The following is a 23,544-nucleotide window of genomic DNA, read 5'->3' on the forward strand; positions in this document are numbered from 1 at the left end:
AGCTGTGTCTTGCAGAATATCACAGAAATTTCATCTCTCTCACCTCCCCACCCCCCCATGTTTCCTTTTCAGGATATACTCTGGCATATCATTCATTTACAAGATGAAGTATACATTTTTTTTAATAATTATAACTTTTTTTCCTCAGTTTTTTCTCTCCTAGAAAACTGAAGAAAGTTACTGGAATGTTTGATGTATGGCATTTATACATAGTGACAACAAAACAAATTCATCTAATTTTTCTTTACCCTTCCACTCTGTGGAAATAACAGCCTCATAATTGCAAAAAATAGTGTAGTTTTCCCTAAGTTCTGTTAATGATCTAGGAATCACCAATAATAAGTATCCTAAATTGTAGGATCAAAAATAAACAGGATGTAGAAATGCTTTTTTCTAGTTTCACTCAGCATTAATTTTACTGTTTTCCTTTATTACAGTTGTTTGTTGTTTTGGTTTGTTTGGGGTTTTTTTGAACTGCTGACATTTCTTTTGATGGTCCTAACTTGTGTTTTGTCATGTCTTGTTTGTCAGGATCCTTTTTTTTTTTTATTAAATATTTGGGCAGCTGTTACAAACCAATCTCTCGCCAACTTTCCTCGCTATCCCACCAATAGCTTTTTAACATCCTTAATAATTTTTAAGAAACTCAGCTCTGACGAGTAGTTTCCTGTAGGCTTTGTGCATCTTGGGACCTAAGTAAAGGGGAGAGATTCAAATTGATGTGGAAGAAGAAGTGGGCCAGCAACATCAAATCTCTTTGAGCTGTTGCTAGCCAGTCAGCGCTGGCAGTCTGAAGCCGCTCACGGGCTGCGTCTTGTGAAGTCAAAAGCAACGTGGAAAGAAGCTCATACTGGCTAAGGAGCCTTCTCAGAGCAAGAGAAGGTCTGAAATCGAGTGGTTGGGGGTGATAGAAGAGGGATTTAAAATCATTGACATCTAGGTTTTAGTTAGTCCTTTTCTACAAGACTGTCATAGTGGGGACTGTTCTGCCCCTACAGACCCAGCTAATAGCTCTCACAGTGACTAATTTTAATGTTGTGGAAATGCTTTGTTTCTCCTTTCCTGCATCTGTCTGAGAGCATTATTGTATGACTTCCTGGCATGGATTCTAAATCACAAAAAGAAAACCATTAACTGCTGACTTGGTATTTTAAAAGCAACGTTAACAAACCTGAAGGACATTTAATAGTGAAATTCAAATGGGATTCAGCTTCTAAACAAAACTAAAAGACAAGTGCATCGCAAAAAACCTGAAGAGTGAAAGCAGTCACCCAGCAGTAAATTGTTACTATGTATTTAAAACACCATGGTGGACAAAAATTCTATTTGTCTAGTTTTTAATGCACTTGATTCAAAATCCTATGCGTCATAAAATAAAGTGTCCATAGCGTATGTATCTGTTGTAGAAAGAATACAAATACAGTAAATTCTCTTTTGCAGTAGTTGGGGTGGGCAATTGGGAGTAAGGGTAAAATTACCATTTCTTGGCTTTTGTAGTCTTTCCTGGAGCAGGAAAATAATGGAACATAAATATTTGTTTAGCTACCATGCCATTAAAGTAAACATTTTATGAAGTTGTCCTACATAAGGAAATGACTAAACACAATATTTCTTCTTTGAGCTTCTTTGGCAAACTATATTATCAGAAATCTTGGATAAACACAGTTTTTTTATTTCATTTATGTTATACAGTATTTTGGTGTTGTTTATAAATTGTCTTTCTCTTGTAGATGTAGTTCTATTGTTTTCACCTCTAATTTAATTAAGTTGTATTGACATTGCAAATAGCCTTAGAAAAAGCCTAAATACCTGATTCAGCCACCAGGAACAGGAATTAATATTTCTATTTTCACTTTAATTTTAGTAGGAACTATACTATTCCTTGATATATTAAAGTATTCAGATTAGTTATTTATATCTGTACCTAAATGCCATGTAAATTTTCATTTATATACCTAAGCCTTTAGCTTCAATAAGGAGACAGTGATACTAAATAAACTACATAGGTGCCTGAAGTTAGATTAGTCCCATACATTTCACTTCATACAAAAGCATATGTTAATGGAATAATCTTTAAATTTAAAGTAGTTGAGAAAATTTTCTGAAAGCACCCTGATTTATTCATAGGTCTAATATACACAGTAAATACTAGGAAGCCTATATGACATGGAAGGAATTCTTTTGATACTTCATTTGATGCAAATGAAAGATGTGTGTGAAATACAGGTCAATGTTAACTAAGAACTGTGGGTTTAACTGGATTCACTGAGTATTCTTGCAACCTTAACAGCAGCGTACAGCTTTCTAATTCATGCCAAAGAAGATTTTCAGAAACTTTCAAGGATGCATGAGAACATGGAAAAAATCTATCAGAATGTGATGGGATATTATGCCATTGATCTGAAGAAAGTTTCGGTGGAGGAGTTTTTAACAGACTTAAACAACTTCAGGACAATGTTCATGGTACAATCTGTTTATTCTATGCTTAATGTTTCTTAGAAATTATTTTTTGTATTCTTTCAGTTACTGAACAAACTAAAAATAATTTTCTTCCTCCTCAAATAGTAGCTGATACTCATAAGAGAAATGATAGGATATCCTAAGGATAATGGATTTTTGAATTATTATTTGTGGATGATTTCATTCTGAAAGAATTGGAAATTCCTAATAACAATGAATGTAATTTAAAACTGAGCCTCTTACATGCATGTATAACCTGAAGGGAAAAAACCTGAAACTCTGCCTTTCTTAAATACAACTGCATTTTCTGTTTAAAGGATGCTTGTTATTTACTTCAAAATAAATTTTCTAACAATTAGTCTGTATTTATAATGCACGCTCTTCCCATGCAAAATCCAGACCCAAGATTCTATTTTCTTTAATTTTTCATTTGCCTGCAGCACTTGATCAGTGTCAAGGTTTGCATCTGTAAGCAGGTTCCCTGCTATGGAAACTCAGAGCTCCTTACCCTGGCTTAAAAAAATAGCATATTTTCCTCAAACTCAGACTGTTTCTAAGGACCTTTAATTTTTGTGCCAATAGGTTCTCTAGGTTTTTAGGTTTTATGCATTTTATATGCCTACTTTCTTCTTTTCCCTTTAAAAAGGATCATCGTTGGGGGCAGAGGCTAGTAATTATTATTTCATTAATTTAAATCTTTTAATTATATTTGAGAAACAGACATTAGGCTGATCCAGGTTATTGTGGGGTAGCTCCTTTTGGATAGAGCTCAGAACATAATTATAACCATAATTCAGACTCACCGTTAGCAGAGCTTTGCCTTAGAGTCATCTAAAATAGTCGCAGATGTGGAGGTTAGCTCTGTCCTTGTATCACAGGGCAGCACCTACATTATGTATACAAACGTTTGTACATACTAGCTCATCATAAAAGCTTGAGCTATTTTGGAAATCTAATTTTATTTTTCTTTATGTATTTTTTGAGCCCAAATGCATTTTCATTATGCTTACAAATTTTAATAATAGGTTGGGTTTTGTTTTTGTTTTTTAATTTACCAAAATGTGATTTAATAGTTTTAAGAAAAGACCTTTCTGAAAAGTGAGGTAGAAATTTCTTACCAGGGTGTTTATTTATATATTTGGAGCTGATTATGTATGACTATAAACAGTCTTCTTGGCAAATTTCAGGATAATCAGATGTTCTCCAAAATATTGCAGGTTCTTTTACCATTGTCAGCGTAGCTTTTCTGGAAGAAGGATGATTAACTTGATGATACACTTCAGAATCCATACTCAAGACTGGTATATCCCTCCATTTAAAATAGCCAAACAACTTTGGGAAAGCTGATGGCTATATAAGTTCAAAATACTTTTATAGAGCTTTTATTTAGGATTAGTGGGGATTGCTGTCTTGGTGATTTGTAACTATATTCAAATTGGTAAAGTTAGGGGGGCAAGGAGAGGTTGTTGATTTTGTATGGAGGTTGTGGTTGTTTTCGGAGGGTTTTTTTAAGCTTTCTTTGCATAAATAGTTTTTTCTCTTGGATTCTGAACACTCGGCTGGTAAGCAACCCTTTCTCAATGAAGAAATGGAAGAATAAAAAGGCGGGTCCCCAGTTGTATATGAATTTATTAATTTGGATAACTTGGAAAAGGTGACTCCTGTCACATCTGGCTACCTATGATTAAATAGCTTAACTTACTGGCTACACTCCTGCAGGCATGTTATCTGAGCATGAGCTTTGTGACAAAATCTGAAGCAGTGATCCGACTCATGCCTATTGATCTGTAGAAAGATTCAATTAAGTTATTTTACCATCTAGTCCTCATTGCAGCCTGAAACTTACCATTACAACACACTTATTTAAGTTGATTGCATGTTTCCCAGTCTTGTTTGGGTTTGCTTGGTTGATTATTTTATTTTTTTTTTAATTATTTCAGACATGTCTGAGGGTGTAGATAAGGACAAATACTTCTTTCGTAGATATTGAGAAAGGGTTTGAAATTCCTATGACCATCTATTTTGAGGAAAGGACTTAAAATGGAACCCAGATTTAGCAAACATATTGGAACATGTGAACCAAGCCTCTGCTACTTCAGAGTTTTAACAGCTAAAAACCTAAAAGTCACAGCCTTTAATCAGAGTAATTTTGCCTGGCAAGTTACATATGCCAGATTTTTCAACATGGGCGTTGATTATGTTTTCCTAACTTGGTCAGTGCCTAGTTTGAAACTCAGAATTTCAAATTTGATTTCAGAATTCCTAATATTATGAAATAGTTATATTACTTTAATTTCTGATGTTTAAACCACACCTCCCATTTAAATACTGTGGAATAAGAATTCTAAATGGTTAGGTTCATCTTGAATTGAAGACTCAAAGAAACGGTTATGCTTTACCTTAATTACCCCATATTTCTCTTCTGTGTCTGTAAAATTAGCACCGATACTAACCCCTACTTCACAGCAGTGTTATGGATAGATTAATTAATGCTTCAAAACAGTTAGATATTATTGATGAGCATGATAGAAGAAACCTTGAGGAAAATTAATAATTCTGCCTTGCAGAGCACAGTTTGAAGGCTATATGAAAAAGGTGTCTAGATAAGGCATGAAACCACTTCTCATTCAATGACACTAAACAAAATATTGAGTAGCTGCTCAGTTTTGAAACTTTTTGGAAAAGATTTTTGAGATACCTAGTGCAAAACACCTGAGGTCTGATTTTCAGAATTGTTTAGCATTGGTCTTGATTACTGACAGAAACTGAAGGTGGTTGGCATCCCACAAAACTTAGCTCAAAAGGCTTTTAAATTTAGTGCTGATATATCATTAGATTCTTAAAAAGTCCCAAACTAAAAGACTACTTAAGTCACCAGTAGGTGTGGGAAAGTGAAGTTCAGTCATCCTTGTTGTCAAGCAAAGTTGATAATTTACATACAGTACTTACCAAGTTATAATGCTCTTTTTTGTTCTCAATTAATGAAAATGTTTAAAATATTTTTAAAAACATGTTTAAATCTGGAGACATAGACTTCAGGTTCATAGCTAACTTTGTACTGCACTTTGTACTTCAGTATTATTTGGCGGCTGTGACTGCTATGTGTCAGCACTAGATCTAGAGCAGTTACTTGGCCAGATCCAAAGTACCTTACCTTCAGTGCTTCAACTCCCAAAGCTAAATTCCTGGTACAGTCAGTGGAACATCTTAGGTATCAGAGATCTCTGTTAACCTCCTTCTGTGCTTTCACAGCATCAGAGGTATGACTAACAGGCTCATTCCTGAAATAAGGTGAAGCAATTGTAGTATTTCCTCTTCTTGTGTTTGTCTCATGGTTAGAATTTTCCTGCAGTTGTAGGAGAGGGAGGGAAGAGGCCTTGAGGCAACAACTCTCATGTCCAAGACAGTATGCTAATCATAGGACTATAGAAACTCCTTGCTCCTGTTGACACTAGATTGCTCTGCAGCAGATATATGACTTGAAGAACCAGAAGAAGAGCAACCAAGTAAAAGTTGTTCCCTAGACTCTGGAGGATTTTTCTTTTGTATTATGCAAATGAATAAAAATCAGAAACGATTGTGGAAAGTACAGGAAAGATCCCAAGAATGCCTCCATCTCGGAAACTCTAGGCCTTGGCATGTTATGCAAAAAGCATATACTTTGGCAATTCTTCTGAAAGTTGCCTTTGCATACTGTGCCGCATGCTGAGTGCTATGCTGCTCTTATATAGCAGATGCGGTCAGGCCACGTCTAACTTTTTAGGCCTTTTGAGCAAGGAAGTGTTACGACATTTAATCTTTGAAACGCAAACAGGGTGAGAGACAAATATGTGTTCATCTCAGTCAAGTTTGTGACAATTCTTGGTATAAACATTTTGCAGAACTTGACACCTATGTTTTGTGTTGAAAACACATGGAATATGTAGGATAGGATTTGGCTGTAGGGCATAGACCTCTAAACATCGGCATCTGTATGCGAGCTTGAGTGTCTCATCTCGTATTCTAGTCAAGGGAGATGCATACTCAGTAGAGTTAGTGGAATATGGAGAGTTGCCTACCTGATGTCTCAAAGGAGACCTTTGCGTGTAACTGCCTTCTGAAAAGAGAAACTTTCTGCAATGAAGAATAGGTGCATGGCACTTTACATTCAATGCAAGCCACAGTAGAGCACTGAGAATTTACCAGTGTACATAGCTAACAGTATAATAAAAAGGTAATCCTAAAATAGCTTTGTTAAAAAATTATTGAATGTGACAGGGGTTTTTTGCGTAATATATGAATATGCAAAATAATGATTTAAAAACTCTGAAACTCATAGTTCTGTTTTGGCTTCATTGGAGGCTTTGGAGTACTTATTTATAATTCAAATAAACAGTGTTGTACGGGTATTAACCAGAAGACAAGAATTTATAAACCCAGTGAATTAATGCATATGTGGATAAGAATAAGAAAAATGCACAGCTAAGTCACCCAAGCAGCTTTGTTTTGCTTGGTATAGTGGCAGCATGAGAAAGAATAAGTGTTGAAACTATTCTAGAAATACAGATAGTAACAGACTTAGAGTTTTGTAAAACCAGGTGGTTTAGATATTTTGAGTTTTTCCTACATTAACATGTGTATTCTTAAGATGTATTTCTTGCTGAATTTATAATCCCCATTTGGGGGCAATTAGTATGCTTTTAACATATTTATTCTGCATTTGCTTACTCTTCTGAATAAAATGTACTAAATGTGGAATGTAAAATATTTATTTGGCTTGATAAATTAAGGTTAGTTAGGAGATGTGATTTTAAATCTTTTTTCTTTGTTTTTAAGGTTCAGCTTTGTTTTTGCTAAAACTTCTGTTTTAATGGAACTTACTTTTTTTTCATAGCAAGCAGTAAAGGAGAATATGAGAAGAAGGGAAGCAGAAGAAAAACAGAGGCGTGCTAAAATAGCTAAGGAGAAAGCAGAAAAAGAAAAACAAGAGAGGCAACAAAAGAAAAAGCGCTTGTTAGAAATGAAAACAGGTAAGTAATGTAGAAAACGCATTTTACCTAGCATTTTACTGGAAATAAAGCTGCTATTGTTTCATTATTTGAATGTGCTATGAGAAAAGACAGAATACATGAATGATTTTCACCAATTAAAGTTTACAGCAAAGAGGTTCTTAAATTTTGTTTTGTTAATGAGCTTCTTTAATTACCTGTTTTCCTCAAGCTATTTTAGAACTCATAATTCTGCTTTGTATTTTTCCATTAGAATATATTAAACCTTGTGTAACCAAGTATAAGTTCAGTTATGCTCAGAAACCTTTATGTTACCTGAGAACAGACATTTTCCAAATCACAAAGCCATTTTCTTTCTTTTTACTAAGGTTACATATTCATTTTTGCTCTTTTATGAGAATAACCTCTTCCTGAAGTAGTCTGGATTTTTCTTTGAGTATGTCAATTGTTATTTCAATAGGTCCCTATTGAAACACCTTAAAAGAAAACTTAGCCATGCATTTTTAAAGTTACTCATTTATGCTGTGTTGTCTTTTGTACCAAAAGAGATGGCAGACAGTGAGATCTCTGCTAAAAAAGATGTCTGATGATCTTCTATACTGCTATATTTTATCGTAGACTGAGCTTCTGGAATCCTTCAGAATGATGCATGACTTACTGTGTAAATTATTGTGAACTACTCTCATTTTTTGTCAGAGCAGATCTTGTTAAATAGTTCCCCACTCAAACCCTGGTCAGCACCTTTGGCATAAATGATTATCTGTCTCTTCCATGTTTCACTAATAGCCAGAGTGGGTGTACTTAGTTTCAGAGATTCTTCAGACCAAAAGTCTTTGATTTATTTTCATATGAACATCCATGTCTTGAGGTGTAAGACTAAAGCTTTCTCTTAAGGTTGGAAACAAGGTGGCTGCCCTCCAAACACAGAATTTCTAATTCTTTAGAAGTAAATTCTAGACCCAATCAGAAAACTATCAGTGACAACCTTTTTAAAGTTCACAGAAGATAGAGGAGGCTGCAGAAGACTAGGAAGGGATAATAAAACCAATATCTGTATTCATGCATGGTTGGAAGTGTTTCAAAAGAGGTTAGATATTCTTTTCTCAGGCATGTTGTATGTATAACTGATAGTGCTTTGGATAGAAAATTGATAGTCTTTCAGGGAAAATTAAAGCTCCTCTCAAGTCCTGTTCTTCATAATGTCATGTTCAGGCTTTCCAGGATCTAGGTGCCAATGTTATGGACTTCTGAGTCATATAAACCTACTGCTTCAGCTAACGTAGTGGGGAACTATGTACTTGTCATCTACAGATCAGCTAGGTCATTGAGTAAATAGCTGTTTTGTCTCTTAGTAGCTTGGTTTTTTATTAAATCATGTAAGTGTACAGAAAGAGGTTTCTTGCTCTTGTTAGCAGCCACTTAAGGTTCAGTCTGGAATGACTGATCTAAGCAACAGCAAATGGGAAAAGATGGTGTTAAGATCACCCGAACCTCATCTTGAGTCTGATATTCACTAAATTGGCCACTGATGGGTTGGTTTTTGTTCTGCAGAGCTCCTTGTAAGGTTTCTTGTGCTTGTTTGCAACATCATTTTAAAAGTCTATTAGAAAACACGAATTCTGGAAGCAGAAAGCACCTGTGGTAGATGCGTTTCTCAGGAATGGCACCAAGAACAATACGAAAAGTGAGGTTTTGGTTTTTGTTTGGGTTTTTGGTTTTGTTTTTTTATTTTGGCACTCTTATGAAAACTGTATTTACTAATTGAGGAGGCATAATGTTGCTCTGATTCTGATGGAAGAGTAACATAAACATTCAAAAATTATTTTTTCCTTTTTTTTCCCTCTTTTTTTTTTTTCCCTAGCCATAACTAGTTCATTGAAAGGTTGTCTTCTCATTAAGAATCTGTAAATCAGTCACAAAACGTTTACATCTGACTTGCTGACAAATTTCTAACCAGGTCTTCCCTCTATCAAAATACCAAAACCTTCTTGCCTGGAGTGTGACTGTGGAATAACTTATTTTTGCTGCATATCATTTCTTTATATGGTGATTAGATCAGATGTTAGATTTGTAGAAACATTATTTCAATTACTGCTTAAATGAAGTAGCTGAAAACTCATTGATGTCACCATTGCAGAAATTATTTTTGGGAATTCAGAGAGGTGCATACTTGAAGAGGAGAAAAGAATAAAGTATACGTTCTAACTGGTTCTTCAAGATTATTTTTTTTTCCTCAGTGAACATATCATAATGTACTCTACATCTCCACTCTTCATTTTTGAGTAACATTGGTTTTTAACTGAAAACGACCTGAAGGTTAGGGATGCCTGTGTATCACTGTGGTATATGCCACTTCAGAGTTTCTTAACTGTTTCTCTTAAACTTAAAAAAACCAACCAACAAACCAAAACCCACAAGAAAACAAACCAACCAACCAAACAAAAACCACAAAAAAATCACCACCAAAAAATTCTCAAGTTCACAGCAGTGCCTTCAGCTGGATGTTTTTCCCTTGCTTAGCTGCTGCTGCTTTTCTTAATGTAAAAGCAGTCTTTTCCCAGTGCTTGAAGTTGTGCTTTTTTTCAGTGACTATTAATTGGACATTAGTTGACTAGCTTACGGTTCTGGAGGTTCTGTTTTCAGCCTGTGCCCATACCTTTCAAGGCCTGAGCTGCTATCCAGTGCTTAAACAGGATTTCTGTCATCATCCTAAGCTTGTTTTGTTAACCACTGGTCTCATTTACAACACAGACATTTAACCTGTCCTAGATTCTCCTTTGTTCTTGAAGTCCTTTTCTTTGGATTTCTTCAGCTTTCATCTGCTTTTGGAAGTTATTTGAAGAGTAGGGTTTTGTTGCCTATGGTGCCACCTTCAGCTGCATAAGGTAGACAAAAGAGTGATTCACTTCTTCGCATAAAAGTGACCTACATAATACTGCAAAAGTTTTTAGCTATTTGGGGGGTATTCCTGACTTTTTTTGTGTTCACAAAAACTTAAGATCTTAAATATGTACCAAAATATAGTTTTTATTAATATCTGTTATTATTAATATCTATTATATTAATACCAAATATGTGACTTGAGTCAATAAGTTGCATATAGCACATTAAGAGTGTATTATACCAGGTTTGACTAGCACTACATAGATTGTATTAACCCAAAACAAAATTTGATTCTGGATTTAAGGTAACTTCCAATTTTTAGCTTAAACTACTTTGGAACCGGGGCAGGTGGGATTCCTTCAGGGTGAAAACAATAATTTCATCACTAGTACCTGACATTTATTGCAAACATGAGATCCAAAGTGGTTCTACAATATATCAGCCTTCTTACAAACTGTAATAGTCGTCTTAGCCTATGTTGTGCCTTTGATATACAGGTGACAACTTAGCCATCTAGATCACAGCTTACACTGTCATCCATACCTCTGCATCAGACTGCCTTCGAAATACTGTTACACCATGTTCAGTGTTGATATGATCATTTTCTAAAATTAGATAAATATGTATACTGTGTGATAAATCTTCATATAGTTTTCTGTTTGATTTTTTTATATTTCAGATCTAAATATATCAATATTTTGTAGATTGTGAAATGTGTAGTGTTTTATGAATATGCAGTACAGCATCTTTTAGAAAAACTTAAAATTTTAGGTAGGCTTTATAGTATAAATTTGGATCTCTGCTAATAAGACCATAGATTTTTGTTATTATATGGAATCATTTGACTTACTCTCTTACAAGTATATTTTGGAGATTTGGCCATAAAGCCAATGTCAGATTTAGATCTCTCTAAATGGTAATTTAAAATTCTCAGTCTCTAGTTTTCATCTTGGATAGATAGCAACACTTCATGTGTCCTGATGATCACAGTTCAAATGGTTCACTGATACAAAATGCTGAGAGTCTTAAGTTTACATAAGAAAATATCAGCTCTATGTTTTCCTTTCAGCTCCATCCTAACTTGAAAAGTATGTGGAATTCAGTAAAAATTTTGAATGTCTAAGCAGGGAATGATATTTGGTATTTTGAAATTTTATGATAGTAAAATCTGTCCTCTAAATACTCTCTACAGAATGATATTCATCATGAGATGCTTTGTCAGTAAGATTGCTTCACTTGCTTCTGTGAAGCCAGTTCAAACTATCATATGCTATCGTTCCAAAGGTAAATAGCCAGTGGAAGGGGATCTTTATGTAAATGCCACTTGTCTGCATACTATTAACATTCAGATACATGCTTTTTCATGCTGTTCAGATTCTCAGTAGAAAGCGCACCAATCAATTATTTTGATCTTATCAAAGTGTAAAGAATTCTGTAACTGTGATAACACCAGCTACATTTATTGTAGCATAATTGAGAACTCCATCATTGTGGCATCTTCATTGTGTCTTATTTAGAATACTATTTAAGTAACAAGCCACTTTAATCAGTGGTTATTTACAAAGGCTGCCCGTTCTTACGCAAAAGCAGTGAAATAATGCCAAAATGAGGTCTTAAACATGTGATTTCCAATCTAGAATATTAGTTTGTTTTCAATTGTGTTAGTTTCGCTTTTATCACAACTAACTGGTTTTAAATGCATGTTTCAGTTCATTTAGACAGTTATGGCCTTATTTTCAGTCAATTTTGCAACTTATTTTTGCAGAGGTTTTACATTGTTTATCTGGTTTTGGAAAAAAACATTCATGTCTCACAGACTTGCTAAGAGTGTTTTAGGTTTTGGTTCTTCAAACATTTACTACTTTATTACTGGCTGCTAAGTTGTACAATATGAATATTTTCATTAGTTCTGTAGCATTCTGCAAAACAAAAGGACACCATGGATCCCAGCACTGACAGTTTAAGCAGGGAAAATAGTAAACATAATTAGGTAATTAAAATTCGGATTCCAACAGATAAAATGCTTGCCTTTGGAATAAATTAAAAACCCCTCAAACCTACTTATATTAGTAGGTATCCTCAAAGACCCTATTTTCCCTGCCTAGTTCCAAGTTCGTAAGGCCTCAATTTTATTAATTTATTCGCATTGGAAGAGGAGAATCAATACTTCTTAATAGTATTCCTTTCCTCTGAGAGGAGTGAAGGACTGCAAATGTCGCAGATTATAAAAATCTGTTCATGTTCCATTACAACTGAGATGACATCGGTAGTTTCTAAAATATGTTGATAATTTGTTGTTTTAAAATGTCTGCTGGGCTACTTTCCTAAAAACCACAAGTTTTGGACAATGGTAGGTTTATTGCTAGATTTGGGGCATTTAGGTATATGTTTTGTGCAACTAAATTTACTGTGAAGGGGACAGAATTGCTGACAATGCTATATATGAAGAAATCCTGAGGGTATAATATTAATATCCAACAACTGTTTTGTGTAAGGGCTCTCTTCTCTGGGAAGTTTCCCCTTTTGGAATTTCAAGTGCTCCGTTCATCTTGGTTCCTGCCTGGTGGGGATAACTCTTTCCAGTTGTACCATGACTGCCTCCACTTATTCTCAAATTAGACCCTCTTCACCAAGAGGATTCCTGAGGTCACTTTTTATTATTTAAATTTATTCTTAAGGATCACTTTTATTATGAGGCCAGTGGGGAATAAATCTGTTCCGTAATTGTGAGGAGTGTCATTTCTTCCTCTTACATTAAATAACAACAAACAGAAAGAACTGTCGGACTTTATAGGGCTGCCTACTCAGTACTTACTCATGTTAATACTTAGCGGGCAGTAGACAGTAAGGCCATGACAAGCTTGGAGAGTAGATCTAATTTTGTTTTGTGCCCATTTAAAAAAAAAAAAAAAAAAAAAGTCCTATATATGAGGAACTAGTTGTGACAGACATTGACCACAAATCTATCAGAAAGGAGATGTCACCTGCTATGTCACTAAGTTTGGAGGTTGGTTTTCAGCTGCAATTGTATTGTTTTGACAGTAAAGTATAAATTACTAAGAACAGATGTTCCCTCAGGAATAATTGTCACTTTTGTACTTGAGTATGATACAGAGAATGATAAAATACAGGTATGTTGAATTAAAAAAAAAAAAAATCTGGCTTGAGAAACAATGTGTGATATGTCTGCAGAAGCCACAGCAAAAGAAGAGATACAACAAAACCTTACCAAGTCTCACACTGTAGGATGTTCAGGGAATTGGATGTTTTTAGTGAAAAAAAGTAGAACTGATCTGAATGTATATTAATTAAAACCCAACAACTAATAGTCACAAGTCATGTTCTAACAAGATCTCAAAGGTGCTAAATCTTCTGAAGCATGGAGGTGTAGTTCATGCACTTGTTGGCAACCCGTGGGCTCAGAATGCAGCAGCTGTTACTCATTTGTACTAAGTAGTAGCTCCAAAAGAATAAGATGTTTAGAAGAAACAATTATTTTTCTTTCTGAAAATTTTCCTTAGAAGTGGAACCTTTGGAGATACTAGCTGAACGGCATTTGTGAAACTGAGGTTTACACAAAGCCCCTGGGAAAATAAATAGCAGCTGTATTTGGGAGAGAAAGAAATAGTCAAAACAAACAGAACTGTCGAAAAAATTAAGGGTCATTAAAGTAATGTCTGTAGATAAATATTCTTATACGACTTTTCATTTATGTTGTAGCAGTAAAATTTCTAAATAAATGTGAAAAGAATGCCACAAACTTAAAATGGCATTACCATGAAAAAAAATTACAATCTGTGGAGCCATCTTCGGGATTAAGAGCTCTAACATTTATGCAGACAGTAGGTTTTGGTTTGAGAAAGCATTTCCTACTCCAAATACTACCTCGCATCTCCTCCGTAAGGAGGTAGACATCAGAGTCCTCTTTCAACTCTCACTCCTGCTATGTGTAAATGCTTTTATTCTTTTTGTTTTTTTCTGAATCATCAGAAGTTTCTTCTCTCAAGTTGCAGAGGAAGGGAGGAATAAATATCCTTACCAAAGCATTAGAGGGTATGCTTTTTTTTTCTTTCCTTGGTCCAAGGTTGTAAACGAGCCAAGAACCTCCTCTGTCATTGTTGGAAAGCTAGCAGAAGGGAGGGTCATGTCTCTGACTCTTCCTTCAAACTGAGTCTGCGGCTGCTTCTGTTTCTGTGCTGTTCACTATGACGCTTATCTTCACTCAGCAGTACCTCAGTGGTTGTACAGAAGTAGTCTTGTTACTGCATACCAAAATATTCTTGCTCTGAAGCTTGCTGACAGAAGTTACTTGATTCCTCTGGCAGCTTCCATCCATTGAAAGCTATTAAATGCAAATACAAAGTCTTTGAATCACAAACTGCTGGAGACCAAAAGACCATTCTAGAAATGTCATTACATATTTATCCTGTCCTTTTTATAGATGTTTGCTATTGACTACTAGTGCATGAAGGATGCAGGGCTAGGTGGACCTTTGATCTGATCCTCCTGAGTATTCTTGTGCATTTATAGCCACCCAAATAAGAAGGGTCTTGCCCACCCAAACCTATCTATCTGGAAGCTTTCCTTTGACTAAGCTCAGTCATGTAACCCAGGCAGAACTTCTATCACTCCATGAGTGAGAAATTATATAACTTTTAAATTTCCTTCAGCCACTCATCTCTGTAGCACAACTGTCAGTATGAGTGATCGTTGTGTATATTTTCTGATTTATCCGTTGTGTATAAATTTGAATGGAAATACTAATGTCTTTTCCTGTGCTCAGTGAACTCCTTCAGAGGTACACGGGTCCCTGGAGCTTAAGTCACTCAACGCTATACCACTGCTAAATCTTTCCTCTTGTGATCTTGTTCAGAGGTCCTTCAATTTTTACTCAGATGGAGACCTTTAGTCAGCTGAGCATTGCTTTGCAGGCTGTACTGGTCAAAATCAATCATTATACAAAAAAACCATACAGGACTTTTTATGATGTCTTGAAAGTAAAGATACAATGTTAACAACGTTAAAAAATGTATCTTTCTCCTTCACCTTGTGTGAACAGTCTGGAAATATCTCTGCTGTCACTGTCCCACGCCTGGTGTTCACTTGCCTCAGAAATTTTCGTACATTAAGGCACAAGAAGTGATGTAGCTAAACGTGAAAGAAGGCTGCAAAGGGATTAAATTTCACTTGATCAAAAACTGGGTACATTATATCTAACCTGAATTATATCCTGAACTGAAGGGGAAAAAAAAGCAGTTTATATTCTAGTCAAGAAGAAAAAAGTATTAATTCTGGTAATTACTGAATTGTGAGATCAGGACTTAATTCTTCAGAGAAGAAAAACAAATCCAATAGCTTCAGCACTCCAAGTTTGTTTTTAAGTTATGTAAAAGCTTGAGTGCTGCCATGGAGTTACTTCAAAGATCATATAATTAAAGTGTTTGCTAATTCAGATAACTTGATGAGTAGCCCTTGAGTTTTTGCAACCTTTTCCTTCTGTTATATGAAGGAATATGAAATATTAATTAATATGAAATATTAAGGTCTGTTTTTAATGTATACATTTGTCCAAATTGTGCAGTTTTCATTTCAGATGAGGCTTAGTATTCAGAGGTTGGCTTTAGGAGCTGATCTTTTCCATTACTTACAGTGTAACAAAAAAGCTGTATGTAATTCCAATGCCATAAATAGATCCCAATGGAAAATGACAGTCGAAGTCCCTGTAGATAAATCTCTTAAGTGTACAGACTGAGTAGGTGACATCAGCAGAATCCATGCTAAAGAATTCTTGGTTTGTTTTTTCTGAAGCTCCTTAGTATTTCCTTCATAAAAAAAAAAACCTACCAGATTTTATTTTTTTTTTTGAGAAGAGTAGCTGACTAAAGCTTTGATTGCTTGAAAGAGGAAACAGACATATTATTATATCTTTTTCTCCTGGTAAAGTGAAATTCTGGAGTCTTAGTGTTGAGTATGATGTTTCAGTTTATATTGGACAGATGCAGGGGAGCTGTAAAAATGAAACATTTTTCATCCAAAGTAATCTTGTTGCACCACTTTTATTTTAAAACCATGTTGCTAATGATATTTGTGATTCTATCATGTCAGTGGACTGTTGCTCCTGGAATTATGGTATATATCATTTGTTCCTTAATAAGTACATAAAATGCAGGAGTCATTACTAACTGCAGTATCTGTTGCTATCATCATAAGACATATTAAATTTGTACTGTAAAGCTCATGATACTCAGTGCACTAAAGAAGAAGGGTCTTTAATATTCTTAACATTTTTAAAGACATAATTATGAAATTAGGTAGTTTATATCTGACATGGCACTGAAATGTCAAGGGCAAAACTTCCAAGCTATTTTGGCAAGTTTACTTCTGCTTTAGATGGTATTTAAAAGACAGTCATATGAGTTTTAATTAGGTATGATATTAAAAAGTGTTTGAATCTCCTATTCTGCAATTGAAGGAAAAGAGATCATTTGAATCATAAAAGGGTATATTTTTCAAAGGAATTATTGTGGGCTATGTAGCTATCTGCAAGCCAACTGGATTACTAGTTCTAGGATGTCAAAAGATTGATACACTTGACTAATTAGGAAGCCAGTTGGGACTGGTGACAGCAGACTGCAGCAGCTTGTGAAAGCCGATTGAAAGGTCCCATAGGAAGTGTTAATATTGAACAATATTTGTGACTCTTATACTATCACTGTAGCAATGTTGTATGCAGTTCTCCCAGGGCAATTTAAAAGATTTCTAAAATACTGCATGGTGCACTTGCATTTCTTAAACTTTCCATTATATGAACTTGGACAGTATTATAGATAGTATGCGTATTGATAGCTAGCTGTGTAACTTCATAGAAGGTGTCACAGTCAACTGTTGATGTAGACATCAAAAAACAGAATTTGGAGCCTAACTGAAGGTGTAGGAGTCTGAAAAACAGGCTTTCTGCATGTTTTGGGTACATAGATTAGTAACTATGAATGTTTTTATTTGCAGTGGTTAAGTTTTTTCAATACATCCATGCATACAGGAAAACTATTAGAGGAGTTTTTAAATTCAAGTTTCTATATACTCCATTTATTCTTCTGTTAACTGTTTTGCATGTCAATGGAAGCACTAATCTATAATTCAGTTTGTGACTACAGTATGTTTCAGATAAGTATGAAAAACAGATAGTACCCATAAATATGTTACAGCTATGCTACAAAAAGTTGTGGTTTTGCAGTATTTCTATTCCATTATTTAAAATCTTTTTTTATTTATTCAATGGGTCTTTTTATAGTATAGCAGATTATGCACCAGGATTTTTTTCTACTGAAAAATGTTAAGTTTTTGAAATAACTGTGAAATCCGTAGTAGTCTTGGATAGGCTTAAAAGGAGAGAGATGACATGCTGAAATAGGATTGAAATTTTTCTTCTGTTATTCCTACTTCTTAAAACAAAGCTTATGAACTCTTTTCCATAAACATTTATGGTATCATTTTGGGACTGTGATATTATTCAACCTTTTCTGAATTACTGTTACCCAAAATGCTTATAAACTTCCCTCCAGCATTCCTGTACCTCAACGTAACTAATGCCTTGGCCTCGAAATTTCTTCAAGCATCTCTTTGGTTTGAAACTATTCACTGAGTGTTTTCATTCCAGACACAAGTATTTTAGAGAACTGCATGACAGCAGGTGGAGAAAGGAAAGGGTTTTTTTAAAACAAAAAATAAACAAACAAACAAAACAACACCACCACCACCACACCCAGGAAGCTGAATAAATAATCTGAGTGACTTTTTGTAAGGTATGTTCCAAGCCCTTTTAATAGCTGTGATAGTCCATTAGTCATAAGAGAGCAAACTTCAGCATAATAAAGCATGTTATACCAAACACAAAGCAAGGGGGGGGGGCGGGGGAAATCTGTATTTCAGTCTTCATTTTTATTCTGTATCTGCCATGCATTGTACAGAAAAGAAATGTACTTAAAAGTTATGCAAAATTATAAAGTATTTGCTAATTTTCCCCTATTTCTTTTTGTGTATAGCTCTCTTGTGTAATGTTGTTAACTAGTCTGGTAGTATAGAGAAAAGACTAGAACTAAGGGTTACTGTTCCCTGGGTAAAACAGTGGCTGGCTGGCTGGGCCCAAAGGGTCATGGTGAATGGAGTTAAACCCAGTTGGTGCCTGGTCACAAGTGGTGTTCCCTGGGGCTCAGTACTGGGTCCAGTTCTGTTTAATCTTTATCAACGATCCAGACGAGGGGATCGAGTGCACCCTCAGTAAGTTTGCAGGTGACACCAGGCTGGGTGGGAGCGTTGATTTGCTCGAGGGCAGGAAGGCTCTACAGAGGGGTCTGGACAGGCTGGATCGATGGGCCGAGGCCAATTGTACGAGATTCAACAAGGCCAAGTGCCGGGGCCTGCACTTGGGTCACAACAACCCTATGCAGCGCTACAGGCTTGGGGAAGAGTGGCTGGAAAGTTGCCCAGCAGAAAAGGACCTGGGGGTGTTGGTCAACAGCCAGCTGGATATGAGCCAGTAGTGTGCCCAGGTGGCCAAGGTGGCCAACGGCATCCTGGCCTGTATCAGAAATGGTGTGGCCAGCAGGAGCAGGGAGGTGATCGTCCCCCTGTACTCGGCGCTGGTGAGGCCGCACCTCGAGTCCTGTGTTCAGTTTTGGGCCCCTCACTACAGGAAAGACATGGAGGTGCTGGAGCGTGTCCAGAGAAGGGCAACAAAGCTGGTGAAGAGTTTTAGGGCACAAGTCTTGTGAGGAGCAGCTGAGGGAACTGGGGTTGTTTAGCCTGGAGAAAAGGAGGCTGAGGGGAGACCATGTCACTCTCTACAACTACCTGACAGGAGGTTGTTAGTGAGGTGGGGGTCAGTCTCTTTTTCCAAGTTGTATCAGGGGAGGTTATCAAGCATTGGCACAGGCTGCCCAGGGAAGTGGTGGAGTCACCATCCCTGGAGGTATTTAAAAGACGTGTAGATGCGGTGCTTAGGGACGTGGTTTAGTGGTGGACTTGGCAGTGTTAGGTTAATGGTTGGATTTGTTATCTTAAAGGTCTTTTCCAACCTAAATTATTCCATGATTCTAAGGGTGTTCTCAGATTACAGTTTTGTTGTTTTAAGGACATCTTGGGAGAGCAGGAAATCAAATACTACAAGGAAGGAAGAGGATTCTCCTTAGAGGATATCTCTAGGAAATTCCAAAAATTAAACCAGTATCACCTTCTAAACACAAATATACATGTAGAATTAGCAGAAATTAAAGAATGGGTAAAAATGCAAGCAAAAGGAACAAAAGTGCCAACTAAATGCAATTTGTAATACTATTGAACAAAATGAGAATTTAAAATAAATTATTTTGGTCCTTCTGTAAATAACAAACTAGTTGCTGGTCTAATAGAGAAAATGACAAAAAAGTTTATGAAAATCTAATTTAAATTTGAGTCAATGTTAGGGAACATCTGTCATGAGATTTACATATGTTTATGTGTGTATTTCTATAGATTTTTCTGAATATATAAATATAAACTCTTACAATTTTATGAGGAGATTACTGTTAAGTGACTTTAAGTTACATTTGAAGGACATTTTTCTTTATTTTGTGGACAGGAAAGCTCAAATTTTATGCCTCTTTTTGTTATGCTTTCCTCTTCTGCTTTTAAATGATATCCAGGCTTAGGGTTCTCAGAAGCTAAATTAGATTCAAGTCTTGACATAGCGGTAGAAAATGAAAGCAAAAATGTTGTTTCTAGAATGTTGTATTCATGATTTGGCCCTTGTTGATTTGACGATACTTTTCCAGACCTTTCTCTCTGCAACTTTGAGCTTTTTTGGTCTGAATTATTTTTGTTGCCCTTGAAACCACTTACCTTAGAAAGATGCTAGAATGCTTTAAAGCTTAGTGAAAGAAGGAATTTATTTAAAGGAGGGAAACAAATAGAAATAGTATTGGAAAGCAAGATTTCCCATAATAATTTTGCCTCTTATTCAGGTCTAGAAGGTTACCTTACTTCCTTACTTGTAGTCCAGCACTTTCAGAATTCCTTAAATTGGTGGCGTTGCATCTCGTTATACTCATCAGCTAGTTTAGATCCTGATTTGAATATTCACTGTTAGCAATAACTGCAGAATCATGTGATGTGTCTAACTGTATCCAAGGTGCGTGTTGGCCTGGGGAGTTTTGCCCACTGAGGCATAATGAGATTTCTATCATGTAATTCTTTATTCCTCTGTGGTGATTTTTTGTCATATAGTAAATCCCTGGAGTTATGTTCTTTGTCCTCCCAGGCATAGACACAAGGGCTTAACAAGGTTCAAAAATCTAACATTTTCTGATGTGTTTATTTGAGGAAATACAAGTAGAGCATATAATGCTTGCATTTAGTTATAATCTCAAAGTAACATTGATAATTCTTTCAGGGGATATTATAAATACATGTGTAATGCGGTGAGTAGAATTTTCCTGAACTACATCAATTATTTAATATTGGCCAGAGGTTATTAAATACGAAGAGAAAATGGCTTTTGATTAAAGCTACCTGTGGATATTCCTCTGTATCCTATCCAGTCCAATATTGTTCACTCAGCTTCCTGCTGAGAAACAATTTCAACTTTTTATAACAATAACTGAAATGATCTCTTGTCTAATATAGCAAATCATTTAAGGGACAGCTCTTGAATGCTGACATGAAACTGATTATTTACAGTTGCAAAAGGGTACTGAAATGAAAATATGAGTGAAATGACATTTTACTTAAAACCATGCTTGACTCTGAGTATAGAGAAAGAGGAATGTGAAATGAATCGATTAAAATTTGGCCTAGATCAATGTATAGAAGACCAAATCTATTGTGATTAATTGCAAGAGAGCTATTTGTGAATGTTAAAACCCTGGTCTAAGTTTGAAATAAATAGTTTTAGTAATACCATTAATAGCTTTTATTGTTGTTGTTTATTGTTATTATTATTTATGCTTTGATACTGCTATGGTAACCTAGAAGGTTCCTTCTCTCTCCTTTACAGAAGGTGAGGAGACTGGAGTGATGGATAGCCTATTGGAGGCCTTGCAATCAGGTGCAGCTTTTCGAGACCGAAGGAAAAGGACACCAAGGTCTAAAGGTGAATTTTCTATTTTACATTTTGTTTTCCAGAGAAAGTTAAAAGCGTTACGGGTCCAGTGCTTTAGAACTTAAATGCTATTGTGTTTCATTCTTTCTTGCAATGACAACTTTAGGGGATGTTCAGGCTCTTTTGCTGATGTCAGTAGCACTTTGGAGATTAATTTACTGAACTTAGCATAGCCTGGTTATTATCACAAGAGTCTTCAATGCAGCCACATGTACTTTAACTTTTTAGGGTTTATAGTTGCATGGGGGAAGTAAAAGTCATCTTGCCCCTTAATTGAATCAAATTATTTCACTGGTATGTAACTATCACTTTACTTATAGAAATATCTAACTTCTAAATAATTCTACGTAGTAATGTTGTTATAATACTCCAGTAACTTTCAAAGATGTGTTTTATTTCCATTGTTTCCTTGCTTTTGCAGACATACCACAAAATCTCAGTCCAACTACACAGCGGCCTGTGCTGAAAGCTTGTAACCATGGTAATGAGCCATATTCACGAATTGCATGCTCTTCTTAGCTTATGTAGTTGATCTGTGCTTTCAAAAGACTGCTGTGATTTTTTCAGTCTTCTACATTAGTGGAATACTGAAACCATATCAGAACCTGCTTTTTAAGAATCACCTGAATATTGCATTCTGAAACTATACTTACTGATTACTTTGCAAAGCTCTTCTATCTTTTGGGGGGGGGGGGGTATTTATTTAAAGCTTGGTTATATATTTAAATGTAGTACTTTTATAATCCTTAAGAACAATTATGCAAGGACTTTTTAATGGATTGTGGAACTATAATAGAAAGCAGAGATTGTGGAACATTTTAAATGTTACTAAGTGTTTGTGATACCGAATCACAGAACTTTTTGCATTCATTCTGTTTGTCTTGGTTTTCTTGATACTATAGCTGGAATGGTTTAAGCTATCATTTACCAGTATAATTCAAAAGTGAAGATGTGTCAGCAAAGTAAAAGTAAATTAATTAGTTATTTCATGGCAAAACATTTCTCCAATTTTTGAGCATGAGTCTTATGCATATGTTTATTCATAAACCCCTGAATTATCTCACTGTAATCGGTAGGACTTGCTCATATGTGAAAAGTAACAATGAGGGCCTGGGTGCCTGTTAGCTTTGTTTGTTAGACAATCTGCAGAATATTATTATATTAGCTGTGTTTTAATTAAGCTTGAGAAGTCCAGAGTGACTGTTTTCAGTGGCTTATAACTAGTGGTCTCAGGAAAAAGGTTATGTAAGTAGTACCTCCATTAAAAAATAATTTTCTTTGAAACTTAAAGAAAAAAATATCTCCTCAGTTTTTAAGGTGGAATGCGTTATCCTTTGATATTTAAATTTCAATCCAATTGTTGATATTAATTGTACCTCATGTTTAAGTGTTTATTTCTTAAATGTCTATAGCAAAAAAAGAATGTACAGAATTTGGCATTATTAAACATAAAATTAAAGAAATTAGAGCTGGAAGGACAGTTTAAAGGTAATTCACTTATAGGAATTGGCTCAAAAAAGAATCAAATATATTTGACAGGTGCTTGTCTGGCACATAACATATCGATATTTGAATAATGACTACAAAGCACATCTGAATTTATCCTATAAGTGTTTCTGCTTTTAAGAACAATCATGTGAATATTGTTTCTTTTCAACCCATTCTATCTATCTGGCTGTCTATGGATAGACAGTTGTGGTTTCCAGTTTTCAAACTGCATTTGCACAAACATTAGGACCATGTTTTATGTTGCAGGTTGTTAACAAAACACCCAAAACAAACTAAAAAAAACCCACTCCCATTCCCCCCCCCCCCCCAAAAAAAAAACCCAAACCAAAAAAACCCCAAACAACCCAGGATTTTAATTCTGCAAAATCTTAGTCTAACCCAGGGACTGATTTGCACATCAGATAGGTATAATTTGATACTGAAGTTTGAAGTTCAGACATTTGATTTGGAGAGAAGAGTAAAAGTAAACTCTTGGATTTTTTGTTGTTTTTACCAAAGTCAGTTTTTCTGTAGAGCATTTTGAGACAGTCTGATTCTAAGACATTTTAAAATGAATTCAGCTTTTCTTTC

The 23,544-nt window shown here is 35.4% G+C and overlaps 1 protein-coding gene across 1 annotated transcript in view; it reads left to right on the forward strand.

Annotated features, from left to right (window-relative positions):
* The window catches only part of DIAPH3 (diaphanous related formin 3), a 238,607-nt gene that overhangs the window by 154,676 nt on the left and 60,387 nt on the right, over positions 1-23,544 (forward strand). The window contains exons 24-27 of the mRNA XM_075046101.1: positions 2,299-2,463; positions 7,334-7,469; positions 21,361-21,456; positions 21,887-21,946. Coding sequence (XP_074902202.1) covers positions 2,299-2,463; positions 7,334-7,469; positions 21,361-21,456; positions 21,887-21,946 — 457 coding nt within the window. The remainder of the gene's footprint in view (positions 1-2,298; positions 2,464-7,333; positions 7,470-21,360; positions 21,457-21,886; positions 21,947-23,544) is intronic.

The sequence above is a fragment of the Buteo buteo genome, chromosome 14 (assembly GCF_964188355.1).
Source record: "Buteo buteo chromosome 14, bButBut1.hap1.1, whole genome shotgun sequence".
NCBI lineage: Eukaryota > Metazoa > Chordata > Aves > Accipitriformes > Accipitridae > Buteo > Buteo buteo.